The sequence below is a fragment of the Manacus candei genome, unplaced genomic scaffold (genome assembly GCF_025592945.1).
Source record: "Manacus candei isolate 608988 ecotype Guabito, Panama unplaced genomic scaffold, ASM2559294v1 h1tg000109l, whole genome shotgun sequence".
NCBI classification, from domain to species: Eukaryota; Metazoa; Chordata; class Aves; order Passeriformes; family Pipridae; genus Manacus; species Manacus candei.
Window position 1 is genome coordinate 869,780 of NW_026138157.1, and position 26,697 is coordinate 896,476.

At 36.0% G+C, this 26,697-nt stretch overlaps 1 protein-coding gene across 6 annotated transcripts in view; it reads left to right on the forward strand.

Moving 5' to 3' along the window:
* PPP1R13B (protein phosphatase 1 regulatory subunit 13B) overlaps positions 1-26,697 on the forward strand; it is a 69,427-nt gene that overhangs the window by 10,149 nt on the left and 32,581 nt on the right. For 2 of the 6 annotated variants that reach the window (XM_051769480.1, XM_051769481.1), the window contains exons 1-4: positions 2,829-3,769; positions 15,424-15,571; positions 22,203-22,322; positions 23,841-23,908. In XM_051769480.1, coding sequence (XP_051625440.1) covers positions 3,644-3,769; positions 15,424-15,571; positions 22,203-22,322; positions 23,841-23,908 — 462 coding nt within the window. In that variant the 5' untranslated portion in view covers positions 2,829-3,643. Of the gene's footprint in view, positions 1-2,826; positions 3,770-15,423; positions 15,572-22,202; positions 22,323-23,840; positions 23,909-26,697 lie in introns of those variants that run through there. The other 4 variants (XM_051769478.1, XM_051769479.1, XM_051769477.1 and 1 more) reach the window with 3 other exon arrangements.

Genomic DNA, 26,697 nt, shown 5'->3' on the forward strand with positions numbered 1-26,697 from the left:
TGCTCAGTTCGCTGTCTGAGTTCTGAAGAACTGAAGCTTTGACACAAAATTACAAGTAAGCTTGATCTGGAGCATGCATGTAGTTGCCCTTATCTTTTCAGAAGCAGGAAAAAGCTTTTGGTCAGCTTTTTCTTATTATCTCACAAACGATGTAGACATTTTTCAAGCATTGAGGTCTCAACAGCCTCTTTTCTTCCAGTGCTCAGGGATGTGTGTTCTGATTGTGTCTGAATTTCTTTATAAACTTTTTGTCTTCCTTTCCCCACCTGGAGACCAAAGTCTTTCTAGTCATCCTTCTTGTCAAGTACTGCAGTTTTCTTGTGAGACAAGATGTGTTCAAATCTGTGAAAGAAAGCAAAAATATGAATGTTGTCATGTAGCTATCTATATATGTTTTTATGTATTGGTGCCTGTAGTCATACTGGGATAAAGAGTCTGATATCCTGGGGACTTAGAGGTTCCACTGTATTTCTAACATCTTTTAGAGAGTAGATTGTTAAATCCCTTCCATACAAGGCAGCCCCATATGGGGAAAAAGGAAATATACTCACCAGAAATCATTCTCTGTGTAGGTTATTAAGTGTACAGTTGTTGGTGTAATGGAGCATCACGTTTTTTACATCAGTACCATAGGACGAAGAAATGCATAAACTTAGTTGTCAGTTTACTGAAGTGGAAGCGATAAGTAAGCCTAGTACCTGTCTCATTAGGTGCTATTAATTTACAATGATCTGTGAAAATATTGATCTTGTTATTATTGATGGGGTTTTGTTTATGTGGATTGTTTGTTTGTTTTACTTTTCCCAGTATGATCCATAGATATTTTTTTTTTATTGATCCTACTGGAGAAACTGAAAGAGAATATATCGAAAACAAACAAGCTGTTTGATTTTTTAAAAATCTTGTCTTCAAATTACAAGAAGTTAATTTTCATCTGGAAGTAATATTAAGGTGTCTGTTTAAATCAATTTTGAGCAAATATGAAAAAGCTTAACTTAGAGGGCCTTTATGCAATTGTTCACATTTGTAGTTGTGTGTTTAAAATAAATAAATTGTACATTTACACATTAGACATTTACAGTACGGCTCATATAGCAGGAGGAAAGAAGTGACAATACTGAGAGGGTAGGATAGGGGTGGCAAAGTGGAACAAAAGTTATTAAAACAAATAAGCCTTAATTTCAAGTTAGTGATACCCTGCATGCAGTGTGCTGTTATATTCCATCTGAACACTTGCTCTTCTTCTTGTCCCTTCCTTCTTTGTGTATTCTTAGTTGCTCACATCCACTGGTTTTAATCTTTAGCTTTATGTTCAATAATTTTACATTTTGTGTAGATGCTTGGCGTGAAGTTGTATACATTTTAGGGAATTATACTTTCAGTTTTCCTTTATATGCTTTTTTCCTACGTCATTCTGTGTAGTTTTCAGAGATCACAAGTGTCTTCATGTTAAAATGCTTTAGTGGGATCATAAACTGTATTTACTTTCTTATTGAGTGATTTACATAATCTGTAGGCATATAGATTTGCTAAATGTGAGCTTTGTCACACAGGGCAAGTCTTCTTGGATCTTACCTGGGGCTTTTTTGCATTTTATAAAGGATCATAATTTATGTCAATTAAATACTGCATGCACCTCATCTCCTTCATTTAGAACGTTCAAAACCTCTTTGGTTTTGTGAGGCAAATCCCCTTGTTTCTTTAATTTAGGATTTTCAGGCTGGTATATTAAGCAGCCAGAGGCTGTGGTATCTTCATCTCTCTACATATGTCCCAGATTTGTGTTTCCCTCCCTGACAGTAACAGTTCTAGAGCAGTCAGCCAAGTCACTGCACTGGATCAGGTACCCAGTGTGGAGATGATACATCCTCTGACTCACTATATGAAGGAAAGTAAGGGGCTACCCTCTGTTTTTATTGTTTTGTATTTACCTGATTTAATTATACACGGGTGGTTTCAGTCATTTCAGAAGGGGGGAATGACAGGAAAAAAGGTAAGTTCAGTGGCATATGTTTATTTTAGTTTATCCAATAGACATGGCAGACTTTAGTATTCAGCCTTCCCATATACTTCTGATCTGTGTGTTTATGGCAAGTAAGGCTTTTATGAGTTCTGGTGGGTCGTTTAGAAGAATTCAGGCAGTAGCCATAGTTGAAAGAGTGGCACAATATGTGTTAATATACACTCAGCTTTTCCTCTCAAATATTTATTCATGTGATATAGTTTGGGTTTTTGGCAGATAAAGATACAATCTGGCTTTGGAGAACAACCAGATTAGATTTTTCCGTCCTTCGTAGAGCAAAACAACCCTTCCCTTTTACAAAATATCCTCAAATTTCACATTTATTTAAAATGTTCTCAGTTGATAAAAGGTTAACTTTTTTACGTCGCCACATTTAAAAAAATCTGACATTATTCTATCAATTATATTCTCAATAAATCTCTCAACATGGTACATGTTTGCTGAGGAGGAAGGAAGAATACTCCATGGGATCAGAATGTTAGTAACAAATGTGTTAAAGGAAGGACAGTAATGTTTCGGGATGTTGAAGCAGGCTAAATACAGAATCTTACTAGCTTTGTCTGCTGCTTCTTATAGGGAAGGGTAAAGTGGTAGTGCTGTGGCTCACAAGTGAAGCTGAGCCCCTTTTCTCTTCTTGCAGTTAATGTGTAAGGTGCTACACATAAAATGTAACTCACAGCTCTGTTTTAAGAGAGGTGGGTTATCTGGTTCAGTTGATCTTTCATAGTGTAGGTTGGTTTTTTTGTTTTGTTTCAGTTTTTTACCTCCTTGGGTCACTTGCTCACTCCTCTCCCCATTTTCTCTATTAAAGGAATGGATCAGGCTGGAGAATATGCTTTGCTCCTGCAACTGTAGAGTAAGAGCTAAATGCAGTGTTGGTGCCATTGCTCTGCCTGTTCCCCACTCTGGACCCTGTATAGTGTTGACAGGAATGATGATAAACATTTGCTGTCCCTTGACATGGAGAGACAATCAGAAACATAGTTTACTGTTTTATATTCTCTGCTGCCTGAATTATGTCCAGCAAGAAGACAGACTTTGCCAAGAATGGAGTGCTTGAACTGTAGTGTTTTTAGGTATAAATACATGGTGGAGGTGTTGTTTCTTTTATTTCTAAGCTGATTTGTCCTTTTAAAACACTTCTGTGATTTAAGAAAATGTCTCGGAATTATCTTCTGATAGTTGTTAAATTCATTTGTTCTTAGGACTTCTGCTCTTATCGTTGCCCCCTTCTACAGGAAAATCACTTCTGTGTCTTTTGTGACAGTCAGAGCCTTATATGTAAATTTATTTAAGATAAATACTTACTGTTTGTCATGATTATAATAGCAAACAAAGATTACTATTGCACAATGAGAGGATAGCAGAACTCCCCTACTGCAACTTTGCCTAATTAGGTGAAACTTGATCTAGCCTATCTTGTTCCTGTCACAACTGTGGCCTGTCTAGTTTCTTTAGAACATCTTATCACTGCTCGTCATTACTGCCTGAATTCATGTGCCAGTAGACCAAAAATACTCCATTTAAGTAGTTTTTCACTGTAGTTGTTGCGCAGAAACTCTTCTTAAGTTTTAGTTCTACACAATATTTTTATATTTGCTGCTGTTTACAACTGTCCACATGAAGAATATTTTAAGGATGGTTCTTCGGAATATTGTAAAAACATCAAAGGGGAAATCTTGGCTACCAGACAAGACTCGACTTCACTCTAAACACTGGACCAAGGACAGAACTATAAAAAAGAAGGTGGGATGACACTGGTTTTTGTTTATTAGCTGTAAACTTAAGCATTTTGAGATTTCTTTTTGTAAAACTGAACGATGTATCCTTATAATGGATTAGAGTGTATGTGGGATTTTTGCTTGAAGATCACAGATTATTGCCTTTTATGACTTTCTGCTGTGTATGAAATGTCTGAAATTTTTGACTTTACCTTGCATAGTATTATTATTACTATAGCGAAGTGGACTTCTGAATGTAAAACAGAATGGCTTTTGATTTTTAAATTTGCCATTTTAAAACTGAAGAAATGTGTTGGAAATAGTTTTTCCACTCTGATGGAAGGAAAATTCTGCAGGCTGCCTGTTGAATCCCCAAGGATGTATTCACTTTTCACTTAGTACTTTTTTACCAAACCAGATAACATCTTTACATCTGAGATTGAATGGCTGGTATTCCCTGAAAGCAGTGCACTAAACAATCAGTATTTTGTTAATACTTTCTACTCAGTGGGAGAAAGCCGTGGCAGTCCCTTCTGCTTTCACTCAATTGAAAATAAAAAGGAAAGAATAGTGCTGGTTCCAGTTGGAACATTGCATATGTTTTTGTATCTGTAGATTTTGTACAAGTTCTTCCTTGTTTGTAAAATCAAAAAATTTTGTTTGGTGCTGCAAATCACCTTTATTATTTGACAAGTAGCCAAATAGTATGACCTTTAGTAGAATACTACGTTGAGTGGTTTTGTTTTGGTTTGTGGTTTAACTTTTGGTTGGGGGGTGTGTACTTTGTTGAAAAGTTTGTTTAAGAAAAGATCCAAATGACTGTCTTTGTATCCTATACTTTTTCAATGAGATGATTTTTCAGTGCAGTAGGTAGGTCAGGCTTTTCTGGAATTCAGTGGATTTTGGATGACTTTGCTGTAGCTGTTGACAAGGTCGAACACAAGACTGTAGAAACATCAGCACCTCCCTGCCCTTATCTTAGGCCAAAATATTTTTAATAATTTGAGAACACTCAGTTCTGTCATACAAATTTGGTGGGACACTTTATTGCATGTGGATTTTGGAGATGAAGTTTTCTTTCAGGGAAATGGACCCAAACCCTTACACTGAACCTACTCTTCAGCTTTGCCTTGGGGTGTCAGACTGAGCTTTCTTTCCAAATGAATTGCACTGTTGCTAATGCCAATATGTAGAAAGCTTGAATAGGACTTTGCTCCATATCCCCACCAAATACAAATAAAATATTACATTTTTTATCTTTCTTATCTCTCACCTGGTTCATGAGTCGTGTGGGAGAATGTCCTGTTTTGTAGAGTTTGGGGCTTCAGGGGGTTTTGACTGTGTATGTTTTTTCTTGGTTTTGATTTGTTAATGGATTTTTTTGTTTTGGGTGGGGTCTTTTTAAAACCTTTCATTTTGGTGAATGCAAAATTTTTTTTTTCCTGACTGGAAAACTGAGATTCTTATGTAATAAAATGATCTCTGAAGCTGAGTCATCTTGGATTCATTTAGTTTTGTTTTTAATTTATTGCCAGTTCACCCACATTTACTGAGTATTTTACAGCACTACAGTTACGTTGTTCTTCAGCCATGTGCTTCCATAATGGTTTGGAGAGTAAAATATTTAATAGTATTTCTTAACATATTATTCATATCCCATCAGCTGATGAAATGGAATAGGCAGCTAATACTTTAGGACTGTTGTTCCAAGCTTGTCATGCATTTGATGTGTGGTATGCTGATTACCCTGTCAGATACGAAAGATTTGGACCTCTGAACATTGGGATTAAGTTGTGTGTGATGTTGAACAATGAGATGCAGTTGTAGTGCCTCCCTCTTTTTCCCTGAGGGCTGTGGGGCCACACTTGGCCCTTTCCTGGGGGTCCCCACTGAACTCTCTGAAGTGTTTGGTTTGGAGGACCCTGGGTTGGAGATGTGAAGAACAGTAGAACTGTGGGCATCATGTTCATATTGCATCAAGATAGAGCTGTTGGAGTTCATGGACAAATGGACTTGAGGAAAGATCATTGCACCAGTGCAGGTGTTGTTTTGATCTGGAATCTTGCTGTCCTCTGAATTTCTGACTTTTTCCTGCATCTCAGTGGTGTTCCATGCATTGCAAATGCAGCAACTGCTGCAGTTTTCTTCGAGTTTGGCAGGAATCCATTATTTAAAGAATTCTCATATTTATAAGCCTAAACACCTACTAAAATAGTTATAGCAAGGCTATTTACTAGTTTCTTAAATAGATTAGCAATTTCTTTTACTTTTTTTTTAATAATCAGCACAAAATTGATGTGCCTGCTGATTTTTATTGATTTATTTTACAGGTACTTTAGATAAATCTCATTGAAATTAGGCAGGCAGTACTAGAGGAGGTTTGTCATCCTAAGATTCACAGTAAAAGAAAATTCCAGAAGATAAAAACCAGTATCCTCAATGAAGACAGCAAGTGTCAAAAAAACCTCTGGGACTTCTTCACAACTGTTTAATTTGAAGATCAGTCTTGTGTTCTTGGTTGGTAGATGGTAAGACCCATTTGCAATAGTCCTGTAACAAATCAGAGAATGCTGATTTGCGAGGTGGGGAAAACTTATTTTTATGCATTGAGTTGTCATGAACGTTGTAAGGGGTTTAGGAAATCCAACATCAACTGATTAGAGAGTCTTTCAAGAAGAGTTTCCAGTTTCCACCTCTTAGTAATAGTTGTGTATATCATGAAATATAACATTTGACCCACAGTCTTTTAGGGAAGAAAATAAAATTTCAAAGCCTTGTTGTGTGAAGAATAAATATCTCTCCATTTGTAATCTTTGTTGCCTGATGGAGAAATGTGCTCAGCAAGAACTTGTCAGCATACCTGGAATTATCCCTGCGTTCCAAAGTCTCTTTACATGGTAACTGGTGTCTTGACAGTCCTTTGGTAGAATTATTTGCGTCAAGGAGCAACAACAAGATCTCTTGCTGTTTCTCCAGATGTAGCAATTTAGGAATCAAGCCAACAGATAATATGATGCAGGGATGTTGAACTCATTCTGTAGCAAGTGCCAAATTACATTTTCCACTAGAAAACATCACAAGAGGCATGTTTTATAGATTTCTCTAACGTCAGGCTGTGTTGCTTTAGCTGATAATGTTAAATATTGCACTTGGACAGATATTCTTTTAAAATAATAGTTTTCTTTGTGATGCAATCTCTTTGGTTTTTATAGCTAGTCCATTTTAAGCTATACTCGTTTTTCCCTTCCGTAACCACAAGTTTACTGCCCACCTTTTAAATTTTAATTTATCCAAATCTCAGCTCCTGCTTACTTTTAACAGAACTGTCTGAATCTATAAGAAGGTGTTCCAATGTTGTGACAAACAATAAACAGCTTCTGTAAAGATAATGTCTGGAGATCTGGCAATGGTTCACTACCATGGATTGATTGTGACTTCTAATAGAACAAAATATAGGATTACAATGTTTAAGTGATCGTGTCACTTTTCTGCCTTAGAGAGATGCTAGAAACTTAACATTTGCTAGGTCAGTTGTTTTTTTTGGGCCTATTCACGTCTTGCTTCTCACAGCCTGTAGGGATTGTGGGTTGTTTTGGTTGTTTACACAGGTGAACTTTTAGTTGCTATTGTTGTCATTAGGTATTGTTTTCCTAGAGCTCTGGAAGTCTTTCAGTTAACCACTACCTACCTGTCATTTAGTAATCTGTGGATTTACCTTGATGATGATAGTTGCTGTTTCCTTCCTTTGGCTTACTTCCCTGCCCTACAGAAATCCTACCACTGCAGGTGTAAGGGGCCTCAAATTCCAGATCTACAATTGTTGCTGTAGCTTTTTTTTGTTTCTTCCCATAACAAAAAGCAAGAAAGTGTCATAAGTATCCCTTCAGCAAATAAATATCCAGGTAGGTTTTTGAGATCGTCTGAATCCTGTTGAACACCTGCTGTCACATGTGAAAGTTCATGAAGAGGACAAAGTCCTGAAAGTCCTGGGAAGAAATGTCTGTGGGTTCTGTCAATGCTTTAAGCCATCACATACATGTAGGCCTTGCACAAGATTTTCCTACATTTTTATAAGGCTTTTATATATACAATACTTCTACATTTCTATAAGAGGAGTTAAACACTTGTGGCTTTTTTTTTTTTCTTAATTAAAATGGTTTCTGTGCTCCAGCAAGAGAAGTAATTTTGTGCACAACTATTGTCTGACAAGCTCCTGGTTATGTTTTCTGTGGGCAGGTTGTCTTGTGCAGAGCATGTTGAAGGTAGATCTCAAGTTGGATCAATTTTATTTTTTTTAAGTGATTGCAAAATAAAAAGTTAATGTAACCAGCATATGAGCTTATGCAAAAAATGCTTTTGAGTGATAAGTATATTAAAGTGCATTTAGGCAATGTGAAATTTTCAGATTTTATCAAGATCACAAATAGCCATAAATAATATTAACTTGTTTGTATTTTTGAGTAATGTTATGAATGCTTGAGTCTATCAATAGTAAAATTTAAGGATTTTAATGTTTGTTAGTAGCCCATAGCTGAATGCTTTACATTTTTAGTGTCTGAGATTTACTCCCAATTTTGTGGATTCTTTCGCAGGCCATATGGAAGCAGTTGGCTTCAAATTTGAAAGTGTAGTAAGAAACTGTTGGTTTCACAAGTCTACATTTTGGCAGAAAAATTTACTCATTTTTGTATTCCTTGCAAACTAGGTGTTTAGAAATATGGAAATAGAATGCAGTTATTTCTAACACCATATATGGGGAAAAGAAACAAGATGATCTTAGAGGAAAGAAATCTCCTGATGAAAACCACAGTGATGGTTAATAAATTTGCTATATGTCTTAATGGTCTTATTTTAAATAAGACTCATAAACATACTGCAAGAAATTCTTAACTGATCTGTTTTTAAAAAGAAAAGCTACATTCTGAAGACAGATAATTATTGGAACAAAGCATGCTGGTGAATAACTTGTTTATTAGATGGACTTTAAATGTTTCTTTTTAATATAGAGAAGTCAAATTGTTTAATCTTGCTGTTTTTCTGGAGTTTACATACAATAACATCAGATTTATTTGGGACTTGATAGTTCTGAAATCTCAATAGTATGAAGAAATACTCATGTCTTAAGTCAAGAAACTATCTTTAGATGGCTTTAATTAAAACAATTATGTGGTTACAATTTCATAGTCTGGTTTGTTTTAAAATGTACTTTCTTAAAACTTTACCTAATTAAGTCTATAATCTTAAAAAGGGTCAGTATTCATACTGCAAATAAAGTTAAGATTCTGCCTTAATGCTTGAAATATGCAACTAGAATTTCTACATCTGTAGCTGATGCAAGTTTTATGTAATGGCATGAATTCCAGGCAAGCAAACTTGCATGAGATAATTGATAACTTGTAACTTTTTTTCTCTGACCATTCTACATGCAGAGTTCTGCATATTAGTATGTCTCATCACCAGGGGGATGATTTTTCACCTCTTCATGTTTTGCTTGCCTCTTATTCTATAATTTTTTTAGTAATTGAAAACCTTGGTCTTCCTCAAAGTTCATATGTGATTGATGGGACTGTGACATTTTAGTAAGACATGGGTTTGGACATGTCAGTTAAAACTGTTGTAGTAGTACCTTGAATACAGCAAGCTCCTGGGACTCTCAAGTTAGCAAAATTGAGGATGAAAGTTATTAAAACTTTTTGGGAGATGCTGAGGTCTGTACTGTTCAAAAGAGATTTACTTTGAAGTCTTTTCTTCGCTGTTTCTTCTCGTCTCGAAGTTGTAGGCACCACTAAACCCTCTGAAATGGCAAAGCTTGAGATCATAAATAGATGTTCTGGAACTCTATTAGAGCAAAGTGCATGGTGAGAGGATAATGCCTTCCAGTTCCTGTGAAACAGAAGGAATGAAGTTGGCATTTCCATTAGAAATGTGTTTTGTACTTTAAGTTCGTTGTGTGTCAGCCTTGTATCTGAAATATCTATTGATCTGCTGGAAGAGAAGGGGTTTTTTTGTTTTTGTTTTTGGGTTTTTTTCTTGTTTGTTTTTGTTGTTGTTAGGGTTTTGTTGTTGTTGTTCATTTACACAGTGAAATTTCTAGATTGATTTAAAGAAAAAAAAGGCAAAAGGGGAGTCTAATATGACTAAACAGTGTGTGAATTTAGCTATATTAAATATCCAGTATGTTTTTAACTTGCAATCATATGCTTGATAATTCTTAGATTGACTGAAGTATTAACACAAAATTCTGTATTATGCACGATACCTTTAATATCAGGTAGGCATTCACGTATCTAAATTTGGGTAATGAGAGTAGTGGGTAGCACAAAGGAAAAAATTCATGGTTTTCATTTTCTTGGAATGTGGATTTTGTTTTTTTTTCTTAACCTTTGATTCACTGTTTGAGGGATCATGCTTCTAAACTCTCATGGATGTGATTTTTTTTTTTTTTTTAACTTAACTTGATTGTGAACATAAAATTACATGCAGGAAAAGTAATGATCTTCCTATAATTTTTTGCCAGCAACTCTGGTTTTGAGTGGAAATATGGGGTTTAGTTAAAAAATGGTTATATGTAAAATAAAAAGACAGCTGAGTAATTTCCCATCTTCATCCACAGAACTCACTATTTCTCTTTTGCTAGTTGAATATCAATATTACTCTAAGAAAATAGTCTTGGACTTGTTTTGAATTCTAATGTTTTAGCATGACCTGAAATAGTACTTGTCTGATTGCTTTCTGATAGCTTAAATAATTCAATTTTTTATGAGTAGGGTATCAGGAGAAACCTACTTAAATGGACTATGTTGTTGTTTTTATAATAAATATTGTCAGCTGTCTGACTTAGTAAATTAGCTTGGGCATAAGGCAGTGGAGGTGTGGGTGTGCAGTTAATTTCTTCTCAAGCTGCAGCATTTCAGGTCTTGGTAGCATAAGGTAATAGTTGAGTGAGATATAGTTCTTGTCTTCACAAATTTTTTTAATGATTATTTAATTAAATGTGTACATGCTTTTTAATTTTTTTATATTGACTGAAGATTAAAAAAAATTAGGTTTTTTTCAGTAAGATGGTAGAAGAATGGTGAGGCAAAGACTTCATTCAGCAATGGGCATTTTAGCTTTCCAGGCTGCATCTTAGGTAAAAATCAATATGCCACATCAGCTGTTTTTATGGTCGTGGTCTAATTTTATTCCAGTCATAAGTAATTGCATTGCTCTAGGGGAGTGCAACTCAAGTAGCAAAACTCGAGTAGGGAAGTCAAGGTGGTTTCTAGGACAGCCTGACCAAGCTCATTTAGAACAAAGGACATCAGATTAATTTGAAAGATTATTTGTTTCTATATTGTTGTATGGAAGGCATTTAGTTATGGCCCTGTGGGGTCTCTGCCATGTGACAGCCAAGTTATGAATGAATCTCTGTTTCACAGCTTTTGGAATCTTGGTTTGGGTTGAAGAGATGAACTGGATAGTTACAGAAGCCTAAGGAGGCAAAACAGTATTTATTAGCCTGACTGGCAGCACTTTTCAGCATACTGACAGCTTACTTGTGTCTAATGTGTTTTTTTAGCCAGAACAGCAAGGGAGGATCTTCAAGGGAAATAATGATGTCACTTTGCAGGTGCATATAAGGCATGATGAACAACACAGAAGAAACCATAAAACCACCTGTTAAGCACATGGAGAGTAGAAACAGGTGGAAAGGACCAATTTGACATCAGTTTCTTGATAGAGAGTGAAAAATGATAGGCAACAAGATTACACTTCCAGTGAGGAAGTGAAGGCAAATAAATTGTGCTTATCAGGGCTGATGCAGAAAGGCAACATGGTCAAGGCCATGTCATGAAGAATGAATTTTGCTGTGGTAGTCATCATGAGAGAAAAAGGCACACCAGTGAAAAGCTGGGAAACGGAATAGGCCAGTTACCAAACTCTGAGAGTATTAGCTGGCCCCTTGATGGAAAAACCCCCCAAAACTCTCTCTGTCTTACACACGGTACAGGAAAACTAGAGATAGATCTGAGACACAGTGGTTGGTGTCACAGATGCCTCTCCTACAGCTCACAGTGATGGGTACTTCTGTGTTATGGTGAATGAAATCCAGGGAGTCATTGGAGAAACATGACTAAGGACTGTGTTACAGCCCTGTGAAACTTGAACTGACAGCTGTGCACTCATAAGAGTCAACTGAAGATTGTCAACATTTCATCTTCCTTAGCAAGAGATCAGGTCTAGATAGATAAAACTGTGTCATCTCTGTGAATGATGCCTGTTGAAATTTCGGAGGTGACATTATTCAGCTGTAGAAGAGATGAGATAATAAGCGAAGAAAAAGATCTTGTAGATTTATCCCTGTTTTCTACCTCCTTGAGAAACTGCAGGGATTATGAAGTGTGCCCTTTAAATAATACTGGGAGTATGGTTTGAAGAGGGAATGGAAAAAGGGGAGATGACATACCAAGAGGAATTCGTACAGCTATTTGACAAGCGTCTGTTGGGCAGAGAAGATTTGGGTAGAGCTCTGATTCCAAGTCTTCCCTAGAAAGAGGATGTCTGTAAGCTGAGAAATGAGTGAGATGATGGAGTAGTTTCAAAGGCAGGTTGTGAGGTTTGCTGTAGCTTATCTGGCATAGAAAAGACCTGAACTGTGAAGGGATACACTAGATTTTGTGAGGAGGTTAAAAAAAAAGAGTGAAAAGAGATGAGAATTCACAAAAATTGGAATAAATCCATTGATTTAAGTAGCAGGAGCCATAGAGGGGAGTAGCAGACAGGTAACACCCATGTGTGGGGTGAGGAGAAGGAGGGAAATGTAAGATTTGGAGCTTGATGTTCATCGTGGAAAAAATACCTAATTTAAGAGCCCTGATGTAACTTACTCATGAGTGTTAGGTTGATCCTTTTGTGTAACGTTATGTTCAGGTATTAAAAGTTGTGAATGGTTGAATTGAGAGATTACCAAAGAAATGTTACAATGGTCATGATCGTGCATTTTATACAGCTGTTCCTATTTAGGAATCAATTTTTTTAAAAAAATCAAAGGACTTACCAGTTCTCCTGTGTCCTAATCTTTGACTAAGGATTTTTTTTTTCATAAAGCTGATTTAGTTCAGTGTACTGTGTATTTCATGCATGTGTTTCAAATTTCCAGGCTCTATCAATGCTTCTTTGTATGTTGTTGCTATAAAATACCTCTGATTCTTATTCCATAAATAGGGACAGCTATGACACTGACTTGAAAATCCAATTAATATTGCAATATATTAATTTTCAATATTTTGAATCTTCTTGTGTATGTTTCAGGACATTTGTTTCGCAGCACAGTGTTTCAGTTCCTTTGGTATTACCCAGACAACCTGTTAAAAATAGATCCTTACTCAATCAAGTTTCCTTGAGGAGTATTATGACAATAGTTGGCTACAGCACCTTGCTTCCTCATTAGCAAGATACCTTTCCCTGGGCTGAAACTGTGACACACAGTTTTGCAGGGACAATACTGGAACACTCTGAGCTGAGGGAATCAAGATTGACGCAGAACAAACTTTGGCCTGGTCTTGCCAAGGGGCCTTGGAGTTTATGCAGTGCTTGAGATCTGAATTTATGGAGAATTGACTGAGATACAGAGAATAACTCACGCCTCCAAGGCTTTTCTTTCTTTGTCAGCCTGTCTGCAGAAGCAGACAGATAATCTTGAAGACATGGAATAAGTTTTCTGGGCCAGTGTTACTTTTACAGCAATAAAAAAATCAAAACTTGGAAACTGTAAAATGACGTGGTGTTAAGCTGTTCCATTTATCCTCTCATGCCAGGATAACAGGTCTTTCACACAAATGATTAAGAGACAGTATGCATCATACCATGACTTCAATAAAGCCAAGGTCTCTTGATATTCTCATAAAGTTTGGGAAGCTTGGGTTTTATTTTGAAATTGCTATCAAGTGTTATGGGGAAACTATTTAGAATAATGGTTTTAATAACTTTCTGTCAAACTGGTGTTGTTTAATTTACTTAATTTACTTACATATTTATATGTTCCTTAAATTTAACTGCAGAAGGGAAAAAAAGAAGGAAAAAATGTGTTCTCTATTACCCCTGTGGCTAGAAGAACTAGGGGGGTTAAATAGTGGTAAGGAAAGTTTTAACTAGACTTTTAAGAAACTTCCTCTTGAAACAGCAATCCTGGATTTCTGGGGTGGATGGTTGGGGAAGTGGTGGAATTTCCATCATGAAAGCCTTTTCAGAACAGGTTAAACAAGCATCTCTGCAGAGTAATGTAGGTATAGTTGATCCTGCCTGAGGCCAAGAGACTTCATTAGATGACCTCTTAAGGTTTCTTCTAGCCTGTTGGTTTGTGTTCATATATATGACTCTTTCTTCTTAAATATGAGGTCAAATTCCACTACTAGATTCCACATCAGATACTTATTATGTAAAACAATACATACAGTCCACAGCCACTGAATACTGGGACTATGTCTGAATCTTTTGTTGAAGGAAAAATAACATTCTGAGCTGTTTACTGTAGGTGGTTACAGGCACTTTAATTATTATCTGTTGGCTGCATCCTGTAGCTTCCTCCAGCTTGTACTATAGCTTTTAGTGTGGCTTCCTTAATGCTCCTGATGGAGAAATTCAGGGGTGAATTCTGGTGTATTTACAGTCTTGGCTGCTTTTTGTGTTGAAGTGTAGGTACTTGAAAACTTCAGGATACAGCATGCAAACTTGGCAGGCTGAGGGAGAGTAGGAACATGGACTGAAATAGCCTGGAGGACTGACAGGAGACTGAGAGCTCGAAGCCTGGGCTTTCTTGGAATTTGTCCTGAGTCTAATTCTAAATTAGATAGACTGCTCTCGCTCAGTATCTAGCTGTTATTAATCCAAGTCTCCAGTTTGGCTGATGTATGTGTCCCATAGATAAAAGTATTATGAATGTTTTTAAGAATTGCCTATGCAAATTGAAGCACAACTTATGTTTAAGTGGAGAGTGCTCATTTAATGAAGAGCTTTTAAATAGTTAGGTTTAGTCTTTGTGGTTCAATACGTGATGCCACATTTTATTTATGGGAAAGATCTGGAAGAACTGTCTTAGCAGACAAAGTCACTAATTTTGTCACACTCTTTAGGGACACCTGTTTGGTATCTTTTGCCTTCTAAACATCACGTTATCTCTGTTCCATCCCCATGACTTTACAGAACAGTATTGTGACTACAGATGGAAAATTAAGGTGCAGAGACAATGGATAAAATTATTTGTTTAATTTTAAGTAGGAGCTTAGGGTCAGGTGTCCTTCAGAGGATTTAATGCATCATAGAAATGCTTGTCTTTGAATACAACCTGCAGCTTCTGGTTACTTTGCCAAAGTATGTATTTATTTTCAACATTCAAACACTGTGATTTCAAGCATTCGACATAGCCATAGTTCCTTCCCTCACAGCCTTATTTTCAAGAACTAAACCATTTCAGCTGAAGCTTTTAAGAAAAGCCTGTCAATTCAATGCACTGTCGAAAAAAATCAACACAAAAGACTAAATCTTTGTCAAAGTTACAAGAATCTGAAAACTACCTTGGAATGTGGTAACCAATCATAGGCATACATTTCCATTTACAAAGGGATTATGAATTTTACCAGTAATCTTGTTGCCTTTTTTTTTTTAACATTCTGCTGCTTTTTGTTTCATTTCTTTCAGATGATATTAACTGTGTTTCTGAGCAACAATGAACAGATTCTGACAGAAGTTCCAATTACACCAGAAACAACCTGTCGCGATGTGGTGGAGTTCTGCAAAGAGCCTGGAGAGGGGAGCTGCCATCTGGCTGAAGTATGGCGTGGAAATGGTGAGTAAAATGTTCAGTGGAAATGGGTGTAAATATGGGTACCAGTTATAAAAAAGCAAGGCTGCCTTTTAAATATTATTTCAAATTGTACTTTTTTTTTTTCTTCTTCTGGCAAACTGACACAAAGCATGGTAAATCAATATCTGTAGACAATAATGTAATTCTTGATTTTTATTTTTTTTCTGTTTTCTTCCTCAATATGGAGCACTTGATAAAATGCTTGTATAGTTCTTCATGCATAAAATGCATGTTAGTGTTCTTTATTTCTGTTTTTCAAATAGAATGGAGGGTATTTAAATGACAGTAGGGAATCTCAGGATGTTTTCTTACAGTCAGTGGGTGCAGATCACCACCTGCATTCTTTCCAGTTCTGTTTTCTCACTGTTAGGCATGTAAACACAACCTGAAGTTAAGAAAGGGTATAAATTTTTCCTTCTTATCATGAAGAGCAAATGTTCTGCAGGCAGCATTATGCCAGAATGGGACAGTATCTCCAGGATATTCATGAACATTTCCTCTCAAAGACTTGACAGCCTCTCTTGGGGCAGGTAGTAGTGCCCATATCCTATTTGTATTGCGGTGTCATTTCACAGAATAACAGGGCAGGCCATTTTTTTTTCAAGAATGTGTCAAAATCCATGTGTAATGGTTTCTGTTTCTAGAGGGATTCTTGCAACTGCGTGTAATAGAAGCTTCCAGGTTTTAGTTTATCAATGTATGGATGTAAGTAGACTTGATGGATGGGTGAGGATAATAGTTAGATATGCTCATGGAATCATAGAATAGGATCAAAGAATGGTTTGGGATGGAAGGGACCTTAAAGATAATCTTGTTCAACTCCCCTGTTCTTATCTCTTAGTTACTGAGGTCACCCTCGTTCAAGCTGTTTTATGTCATTTGTTCTGGATAAAGACTGATGAGGTCATAACTTGATATTGAATTCTTAAATTTTGCATAGAGGTGTTTTATTTTGGTTGGGGGCTTTTTGTCAGACAAAATAGGCATTATTCAGATGCCTTTGGAGCTTTTACATGTTAGCAATCCAGAATATTTTCCTCCTGGGAAAACTATTCCTCCTTTCTTCTAAAGTGTTCTAAGACTTTGTAAAGGGAAAAGGTACCTCAAGTAATAATTTCCTAACTGGATGAAAACTCGGAGTTTAGGCAAGAGGGAACAGGGGACAGGTTAAGCATGTCTGCAGTTCTAGAAACACAAATTCAATATATGGTTACTTAGAAAATTGTCTTTAAGGATAGAACTTGCAGGAGGGGTAAAACTTTTTCAAACTGGGAGTTTAGATAATGGAGAGTGCATGATGCCAAGTGCATCACCAATTTCTAAAATGGGTCTGCAGACTTTTTTTAATGAAACTCAGATATCCTTAATATTTTCCAATCACTTGTCTGTGAAAACGTAACATACTTTTGTTTTCGCAATACTCGGAGGGTGTAGTTCTTAAAAAATGCAGGGAAGAATGTTGGCAACTAGCTTCAAAGGGTGACTGGAAACTGGAAAAGTGATCCACAGCATCTTCCAGGAGCACTTATACCTTGCAACCCTTGGACCTTAGAAGCACAGCTTTTCTGTGATAACTTTTAAGATTGAGAAAATATTTTATCTGTGGATGCATTATGTTATTTCTCAAATGTTAGATTCCTAAAGCTAAAAGTTTCTGTAAAGTGGGAAATAAAACTTATCTAGGAAGTTGTGATGGAGGGACTAAGACTAAATTTTAGGTAGCTACCCTGAGAATCATATGTCTTTGGTCCCATGAAAGTCAGTGGACATCTGGATATTATGGTTAGTAGAACATGGAGATTACCCATTTCAGCTGATTGTTGTCTGTTAACTTTGAGCACTGTGTCACCCAGTGTCCTGAAGCAGAGGTTTACATACAGACACCTAAGTGTAGGAGCAGACTCCTGCCCAGAGCTTCTACTTGTTGTTGGCTCCAAGTTTCTTTTAAAGCTCACACGAAGGTGCAAGAGTCACAAATCTAACTTCACGTGGTAAATTCCCAAGGTGATAACTGTATAGATCTATTCCACTGAAAGTGTGGAACAGAAAAGACTGGAGGGAATGAAAGAGAGAATTGAACACTTGCATCTGTTTCTGGGTCTTTCAAAGAGGCCTGTACTGTCAGCAAAAAAAGGTGTCCTGCACCCTGCACACGGGTTTTAAGGTTCTCTGACAGGAATTTTGATGCAAGCATTTATTTTGTTGTTCTTAAATGTAGGATAATGTTATAAAATATGTCACCTCAGCTTCTTGACCCCAAGTCTGGGGTACATAAATTTCTCACTGAAACAGTTTTGGGTTTTGTTTTTTATTAACAGGATGTAAATATGATAACTTTTCCTTCTGCTCTTGGGAGCTAAACGGAGCTCTTTCTGCTGAAGTTTTTAAAAATAATTTTTCTCAGAACAAAGGTCTCATGTAGGAAATAGGAGTCTAAACAGTTACATGAAACAGCTGCAACAATAAAAATCTTTAAACTATGGTTTAAAGAGCTCTCTACCTGTGCTCTTGTGAATGTGCTTAACTCCTCCTTCTTTTCAGGTAGCTAGAGCTTCTTTTAGGTAGCCCAGCTGAATAAAGCATGTCTGTTCAAATTCAAAGCATCGGGGCTTGCAGATTGTAGTTTTATTATCAGTGCAAATAACAGTCTGTCTGCCCAAAAGCTTGCCCATTTCCCAAACTGTATTGATCTGACAAAATACTCTTCCAAAAGTCTCTTCCAGTAATCTTCCTGTTCTGAATGTGTATGTACAGAAAAATGAAAAACACTTCGTTTTTATTTTTAGAGGGTGAGACTCTTTTTCTTCCAGAAAAATGGTATTAAAATCTATGCAAGTTTGGTTCCAAAAATTATGTAAGATTTCTAGAGTTCAGAGGAACATTACAATAACCTAGCTGTTGGAAAACATACTTGTTTATTTATTATTGTAGCTTTTATCTGTTTGCTTTTGTGTGACAAAGAAATGGTTGAAGAGCTTCGCATGAGTTGTAAAGTAGTTTAGATATTCTTTGCATTAAAGTTAAGAAGCTGATTTTTCTCAGAGCTGCATGACCTAAGCATTTGGCTTATTCACATTTGATTTTGGTATTTCATTCCTGTTCCCTTTCCAGTTTCCTGAGATGAGTAATAGCTGAAAAAGTCAATAGCATTCATGGCTGATACATCAGTATACTTTGTACCACCTTGTGCTTTGTCAGTTTGAAGCTTCCTCTTTTTACATAGATTTCTCATACTGTAACAGCAGAAAAAAACACAGAATATTCTTCCTCATTCCCCAGCTATTGCAAATAGCAGTTGGTAAGGAGGTGGAAAGACAGGTGTGATGCCAGGAACTTGTAGTATATGCCGAGAGAAAATGGATTTCAACCTTTAAATCCACCCAGTAGCTCAATTCATTTACATCTGGAATGCCCTTCAGTATTTGGTCATAATTGGTATTCCTCAATGCAGTGGTAATTTAGAGGCAAGTGGGTGTGAAAGAAATAGTTGCTTACTATACAAGTGTGCTTCTGCAAACTTGGGGGAAAAAGACTCATTCCAGACCTCACAGTGAACTCCCCCACTGTGGAGATAATCCATTACTGTGCATTCTGGTTTCATGTAGAGCAGGCATAAATGTGTTTATTACACATTTAGCAGGACACTTCTAGTCAGGATAAAAAGAGATTCTGAAGCCTGAAAGTTTAAGTTGTGGATATGTAGTTCCAACAGAAGGATTTTGCAACTCTTTTCTGAAACGCTGCTGCAGTATCTGTGTTTGTCTTACAGGGTGTTTCATTTCAGAGTACTTAAAACAAGCCCATCCTCAAAACTTTTACTTAAAAGGAAAGGAGTCTAGCTCAGTTCTCAAAAATATTTTAGAACTTTGATCCAACTTAAAATCTAAGGCAGTTTTTGCAAATAAGTATGAGTATATGCATAGACCATGGTTTTCCACTTAATCATTAAAACAAATATTCTCTAGATAATGTTTGACATATTAAAGTATAGGGACCCAACCTGTTTATTATTCTCTGCACTAGTTTTCCTATTTCACCTTTTCTTCATGCTTTTTTACTTAACTAAAAAAAAAGTTTGAAGTAGTATTGTGAAAACAATTAGTGACAAATATGCAGTGCTAAGGATTGGACTTGGTGATCCTTGCGGGTCTCTTCCAACTCAGCATGTTCTGTGAAATATGTCTGAAGCTCTAACAATTGGGAAAAGTTTAACTGTAGCATTTCTCTTTGTTTTGTTTTGATTTTGGTTCTTAAAGAACAGAGATTTCCAGAAAATATCTCTTAGTACTATTATACAGCAAATATAAGATCGTGCTTTCTCCTTGCAGTTTTAATAGATTTAAAGGATTTAAACTGAGGAAAGGAATGGAGACGTAGATTCTCCCTATACCTTGTGTCAAGTGTTAATGTCCATTTCTTCATCCTTTTTCTTTTCTATGTCTGTCCTGTAGCCAAGTTGCACAGAATGGTTAGTGCTTCTTTATCTTTCATCTGCTTCAGTGACGCTGATGATGCTGTTATTACTTTAACCTGTTTTCTGCCTAATTTAGGGCAACATATCCCAAATTGCTTTTGTAAAAGAACTGCACAAATAGTAGAAAATGTCTTTGCCATTTCTTTCCGTTGCCATGTCTAAAAAATATTAGCCTTAATTATTCGGGGTACATTATGTAAATGAAACCTCTTCGTTTGACTAACTCCTAGGAGTTCGTTTGACAAACTCCCATTACTTTTAATGGGAGACCAGCTTAACCAGGAGCAAGGCTGCAGCCACTCCTCACCATTCCAGAATTAGCCCAGCCCTGTTCAGACATCCAGTTTCTTAGTACCTTCTTACCAAGCTTCAGTTCTAGCTGGGTTTACCTAGCAATTTTTCTATTTGGGAGAAATTCCTAAAGATTCATATCTTCTGTGTCCTAAAGTCTCTGAAGTAAACCACTTAAATATTTTTACACTCTGTGATCTTTAAAAGACTCATGGTGCAATTTTAGTGGATATGCTTCAAAGCACTTGAAATCTTACTTTACTTTAGGAGTTGAAAAACCTGAAAATCGTGTTTTTAAAATTCCTGCTTAAGAACTGAGTTGTAATAAGCCACTGACCTTATTCTTGTGTGCTTAAACATTATTGACAATGTTTCTTGGACTCCACTTGAGTGAGGAGCGAGCTGAAGTTAAGAAAATAATTCATTTTTTCTTAAATCCAGGTGTTGTGATTTGTTTGTTTGTTTTACAGTTTTTTTTGAAGATAAGTAACCAGTCAGCTGATGAATATAATTAGCTTGTGGTTTAAATGACCCTTTCCCATTGAAAGCCACTAGATCTAACTGTGGCTAAATTGTGTTAATCACATACACATTTGAGATGACATATTTTGAGAAAACACTTTATTGTGTTAAATGCATTGTGAAACAAGTGATAAAAATGTAGTGTTCTGTAGTACAATTAAGTATCCCAAGAATATTAAGACAACTATACATTTATGTAGTTCACAATGCATATAACTTTAGGTGAATTTTGTTATATAAAGGTATATTTGTGATGTGGTTTTCCCAAGATTTACCCAAGATTTCTCTTTTATCTTTGAATCATTTTGTCTTCTCATGTCAAATGGGTAAAGTATGAAATGGATAACCTGTTGTTAGTGGTGCTTTTCCTGGTAGGAGTTGCTGTGGTTTGGATTTTGGCAGCCAAGAGCATTTTGCTTTTAACAATGAAGAATGCAAAATTCAGCTTTGGTTTCCACTGAAGTACGATTTTCTTTAGTGGTATTGGTTTGACATGGTACTGCATGTAGGAAAGCTAATTAAATATCTTCTATATAATTTTACTCTGTTTAGAAGATGTATTTTAATACTGTGCTTAAGATTAGATCTTAAACTGGAGATTTTCTCACCTTAATAAAAACATTTGATAATAAATGCAAGCATAATTATGGAAGCAGTGAAAAACTTCACTTTTTAAATTTATTTTCATTTTGAAATACTGATTATATTACGTGCAGCACTTTAATATATTTTATCGGTTTGGAAGAAATGACTACACTATGTTTTCTGTTTCTTTAGGGAAAAACAAAGATACTGACTGCTGCATGGAATTTAGTCTTTATTTGTTCACTGAGTTGCCAGTAATTCCAGATATGGTGGAAGTTAGTGTCTAGCATAGTGTACTGGAGTGGGAGCACCTGCTCAAGTTCTTTGGAGACAAAATGTCAATATAATGATAAGGCTTTTAGGCTGAGTGGAAACCCAGCAGTTCAAACTGAATGAATCACTTTAATAGTAGAACAAAATACCCATCTGGTAGTGATGGGGAGCAGAGTTGCTATTTTCTAAATTAGGGCTACTAAACACTGGTATTTTTTTGTCTGGTGTTGCGAACTGTTTATGTACTGCTGTGGAACGCTGAGCTGTGTCACAGTAACAAGCCAGCTTTTAGTGCAGTGTAGCTGCTGTCTGTTGCTACCTGTTTCTTTGACTTTACCTAAGACAAAATACATTGGATCGATTCAATTGCTACCCGAAAGGATATTCTGATCCTTAATAAGAGTTTTGTATAATTTTGCTTAATTTAAAGGGGTTTTAACAAGTTTTGTTTTGGTCCTGTGCTCTCAGAACGTCCCATACCCTTCGATCACATGATGTATGACCACCTACAGAAATGGGGTCCCCGCAGGGAAGAGGTGAAATTTTTTCTTCGTCATGAGGAGTCACCAGCTGAAAGCAATGAACAGAGTAAGTACAGTCATCCTGTAGTGTTGTTACCAAAACATATTCCAAAGATTTCTAAAGTGAGTTTGGTTATCAGTTCTTTCAGTAAGCTTCCATAATTGCGTGTAATACAGCTTCCTTGTACCAAAGCCATTTTGAACCTTTCTCAGTGGCACATTTATTCTTATTCTCTTTCTTTCTCTAGAATAATTTCTACCAGTCTGCTTAGTAATAGTAAGATCAGTTTCTCTTCTGATCCTAATTTTGATCCAAAAATTTTGGTGGGTATAGAGACTTGAGGCAGTTTTTTCCTATTGAAAGAAAGTCCCTACATTTTTAGAGGTTGGGATTATTCTTTTTGACCTCACATTCTTTCAGTTGCACCAGAGAGAGACTTGTAAACTCCTTTGGCTCCCTTAGAAACTCAAGTCTTCTTTACAGGCATCATTGGCAGAGGTTTCAGTGCCTTTACTTTTCAGTACTTCATGCAGGTATATTTAATAGTGGTGATAATTTGTATCTTGAAAAATCACTGCTCTGCTTGGTTCTACAGGACAAGTGTTTATAGTAAACAGTGCCCTATTAAGCGAGCTTTCTTAAAAAGACCAGAATGAAAAAATAGAAGGGTTTTAGTTTTCTGAACTTACTAGTGAAAACTGCACTTAATTTATGAGAAGAGTTCTGGGGCTGGGCATTATATACTTAATAGCTGTCAGACTGTCTGAAGGACAGGAAAGGTGTCTCAGTGAGATGTGTGTTTGCATGCTTAGATTATCCTTACTCATTCAGTTAATCTGACTACTTCTAACAACAGGATTTCAAGTCTTGGCTGACTCCTTATTGCTTTCAGCTGAGGTTTCTTCTCTTATTTTTAAGTTGTTCCTGCTTGTTTTGAATTCAGAAGTAGCAAGCCCAAAAATGTATGAGGAATTTTGTGTTAATTAGGTACTTCAGAAAATTCTGTCATCCTTTGGGCATTGCAAATATAAAGTATGTTAAGAAATTTAAGATACACCTGAAGCCACGGAGTTTCATGTACAAAAAAAATGTTGCTTGTGAACCATGCATGCACAGCTCATTCATTTGTCACTGACCTATGGATCAATTTGTAGATTACAGTTGTTTATAACTTTAGAAATTAGAAAAGTTTCCTCCACTATATATATTTGTAATGTTAATGTATTAAATTGAAGCTATGGCTTCATGTGGATGAACAATATGAAATTTGAGTAGTCACGCTCACTACACTGCTCTTCATGACATATTGCCTAAGTAGAAGTCAGAAAGGTAGAGCTGCATGTCTGTACTTTTAACTGAGAAAGTCTGTAAAGTAAATGCTTTATTTCTGCTGATTTCTGCTGATTTATTTCTGCTGATAACCTCATAGAAAAGAGTTGGAACTGGCAGAATAAAAATTCACAGATAAAAGTGTCACGTAAATTCTTGAACAGAACTGGTTGTACATTCAAGAACAGATTCAAGAGTAAAACCCATTTATGTTGAAAACTGAACTTTGCACTAAGAATGATACTTTACTTTTAGGTGGCCGTCAAGCCCAAAATCAAAGAAATGGCATAAATATACCTGTGGAGAAACGTACAGAGAATGGGGTATGTAATAAGTCCTAAAGATTTGGATCAATGCCACTCAAATACTTAATGCTTTAAAAATTACTACTTTTCAAGATGTTATGGTGGGAACTGGTGAAAAAATATCTTGTTCTATTTTGATTGTTTGTTTTTGTTATAAATTGAATGGGACAATGTCTTTTTCATCAACTACTCTAAATTTTCTGTCTAGAAAGAAATCCATGTATGTGGTGTGAGAAGCTTCAGAATCTTATTAGTTACTGAATGTTCTAATCTGTTTTATTTATTCTGTTTGAAGAAAAAACAACTATGTTGTTTTTTCATGCTTGTATTGCCTCTTCAGACATCTTTTCTTTTTTGATTTTTCTCACTGGTCTCTTCATGGCATTGCCTCATATGTTAAAACATGAGAATGTATCTAGGGATTGGGATGTTTTCAGATGCTTGTAGAAGAGCTTGCTTACCCCTCAGAGCCGTCTCTTTATACTGTTTTTTATGAACTTGGCTCATTTCTATGCCTGTTTTTTTAACTAAAATATAACTTGGTTTCTAATTTAAAACACATATTACATAGCATAGGCAACCTGTGAATGAACAAGGTCTCTTTTACATGTAAAACATAGGAAATCTCTTTCAAAATTACCATGACTTAAAATCCTTCCACTCCTGAGCTGAAACTCCCCTTAATTTCTCCTCTCTTGTCCTCAGTACTAATGAAGACTCTGCAGACCATAGTCTGCTCTCGTTTGCTCAGGGCCATTCTGCTGCCTTTACCAAAGCACTGTAGCTATATTTTGCTATTTTTAAACATTTTTAAATTTCAATAAAAGCACTTGAGGTCACCAATTAATAGTTATATTGTCTCTATGAAACACTGTCAATTTTCAAATGTGCATATGGCTGTTTCTCAGGGAAAACACTGCTTAAAAGGTGTAAAAGCAAACAAATCAGGTTTTTCAAGCTGAGAGGTCTTAAATAAAAAAGATAACTAAAATGTTAAAAATAATTGTGCAGATTCAACAATTCTGTGCATTGCCTGATAATTAACATCTAAAATTCACAGACACGCTCATGTAGCAACAAAGTTGTTTAGTCAGTTTGCAGGTCTTTGCAGCTTGTTTTGTGTATGGCATGTGGGCCCAGTGGAAGGAATTTTTTTCCCTATTCAAAGCAGTTAATCATGTATTGCTTTCTACGTTCCTTTTCTGTAGAGAACACTGGCTGATACCCTGTGCTGCAGGGATCCGTTTATCCTGCTTCCATTGTCATATTGACAATGTAGTGAGATCATAGTGCTGTAAAGTGCTGGGGGGACATAACTCTTTCATGACCTCCCTTGATCTATTCCTCCATGTAGGTTGTAGCATATATACTACATTAGAGACATAAGATATTTGGAAATTAGGACTAGCATGTGCGGAATGCCTTACAATCTCCCTTCTTGGCAGCACTAAGTTATAGTAACATGGCTTTGAACTTCTATGGGTAAAGCTTAGACCTAGTAACTTGAATAACACTATCTTCATGCCATTCAATACCTGTTATTTTTTTTTAATCCCAAACAGTTGACCACCAAATTAAAATTTGTTAGGGAACTGATCACTTTAAAAAAGACTTTTACCAGGTTTAGGAAATTATTAAAATACAAGAAAGACAAAAACCTGAAGGTGCTATAATAATGTAAAATTGTGGTGGGTTTTGTGCCTGAAATGGTACAAATTATGTTTTGGAAGTGTTTAAAACTAAGATTTTTAATTGTGCTAAGTTTTAAATCAGAGGGGGAGGGGGAAAAAGAGGTGGCTTCAGGATCAAGGATTTAATCAGCTTACACTTACGTAATGCATTAGGCTTATTCATTGTTACTGGCATGCTGAATGTTAGACTAGCACTAAAATCAACACAAACCAATGGAACATTGAAGACAGCTCAAATCTTATCAAATACTCTGCATTCAGGTATATTTTTATTATGCTTTAATGATGAAATAGTTGATTTTTACTTAATATCTGGTTAGAGCTGCAAGTGTGACATGCATAGAAAACTTTAAGATGAATATTTGCTTTGATTGAATCAATAGTCTTGGAAAAAATGATGGGCAATCTATTTGGAATTAAAATTGAATGACTCTATTAATTGGCATTTTGTCATATGCAGTAGGATTTTTTTGTTCCTTGAAACTATATGTGCTTGATCAGCAATTATTTAAATAGTGGTTAGCTTAAAATCACATTATGTAAATGCTGAAATTTTATTAGATTATCTTCCAAGTTAAAAATAGAATAGCCTAAGTTGCTTCCAGTGGTGAAACATGTTGTTGTAAAAAGAATACTTACCTGTAAATGTTCATCTGAGAGCTTTGCATTCTGCATAACAAAATCTAAAGGAAAAACTATGCGGGATTTTGTAAATTGACAAGTTCTCTTATTCCTGAGGTAACCTTTTGGGGTTGGCTTTTTGTTTACAACTTCTTAGAAATGGAATTATGGTGTAATCAGGACCTGAGCTCTTTCTGCTGCTATACAAAGGTATAGATATGTGAAGATAAGACTTACATAACTAAACATTTCCTTTTACCAGGGAGATTGGTCAGTAGGAAGGTTTCTCTTATCTGAGAACAGCTGCCTCTTCCTTCTCTTCCTTTCTTTTGCTTGTGTAACTGAGTCAGTTGGATCTGAACACAAGCTGTAACAAGGGAAATTCTAAATAAATACGGGGGGAAGTGTTTTCTCATTGAGAGTAACAGATATTGGAAAAGACAGGCTGGAGTCTGTGGAATCTCTGCCTAGCTGAATAAAGTCCTGAGCAGTCTG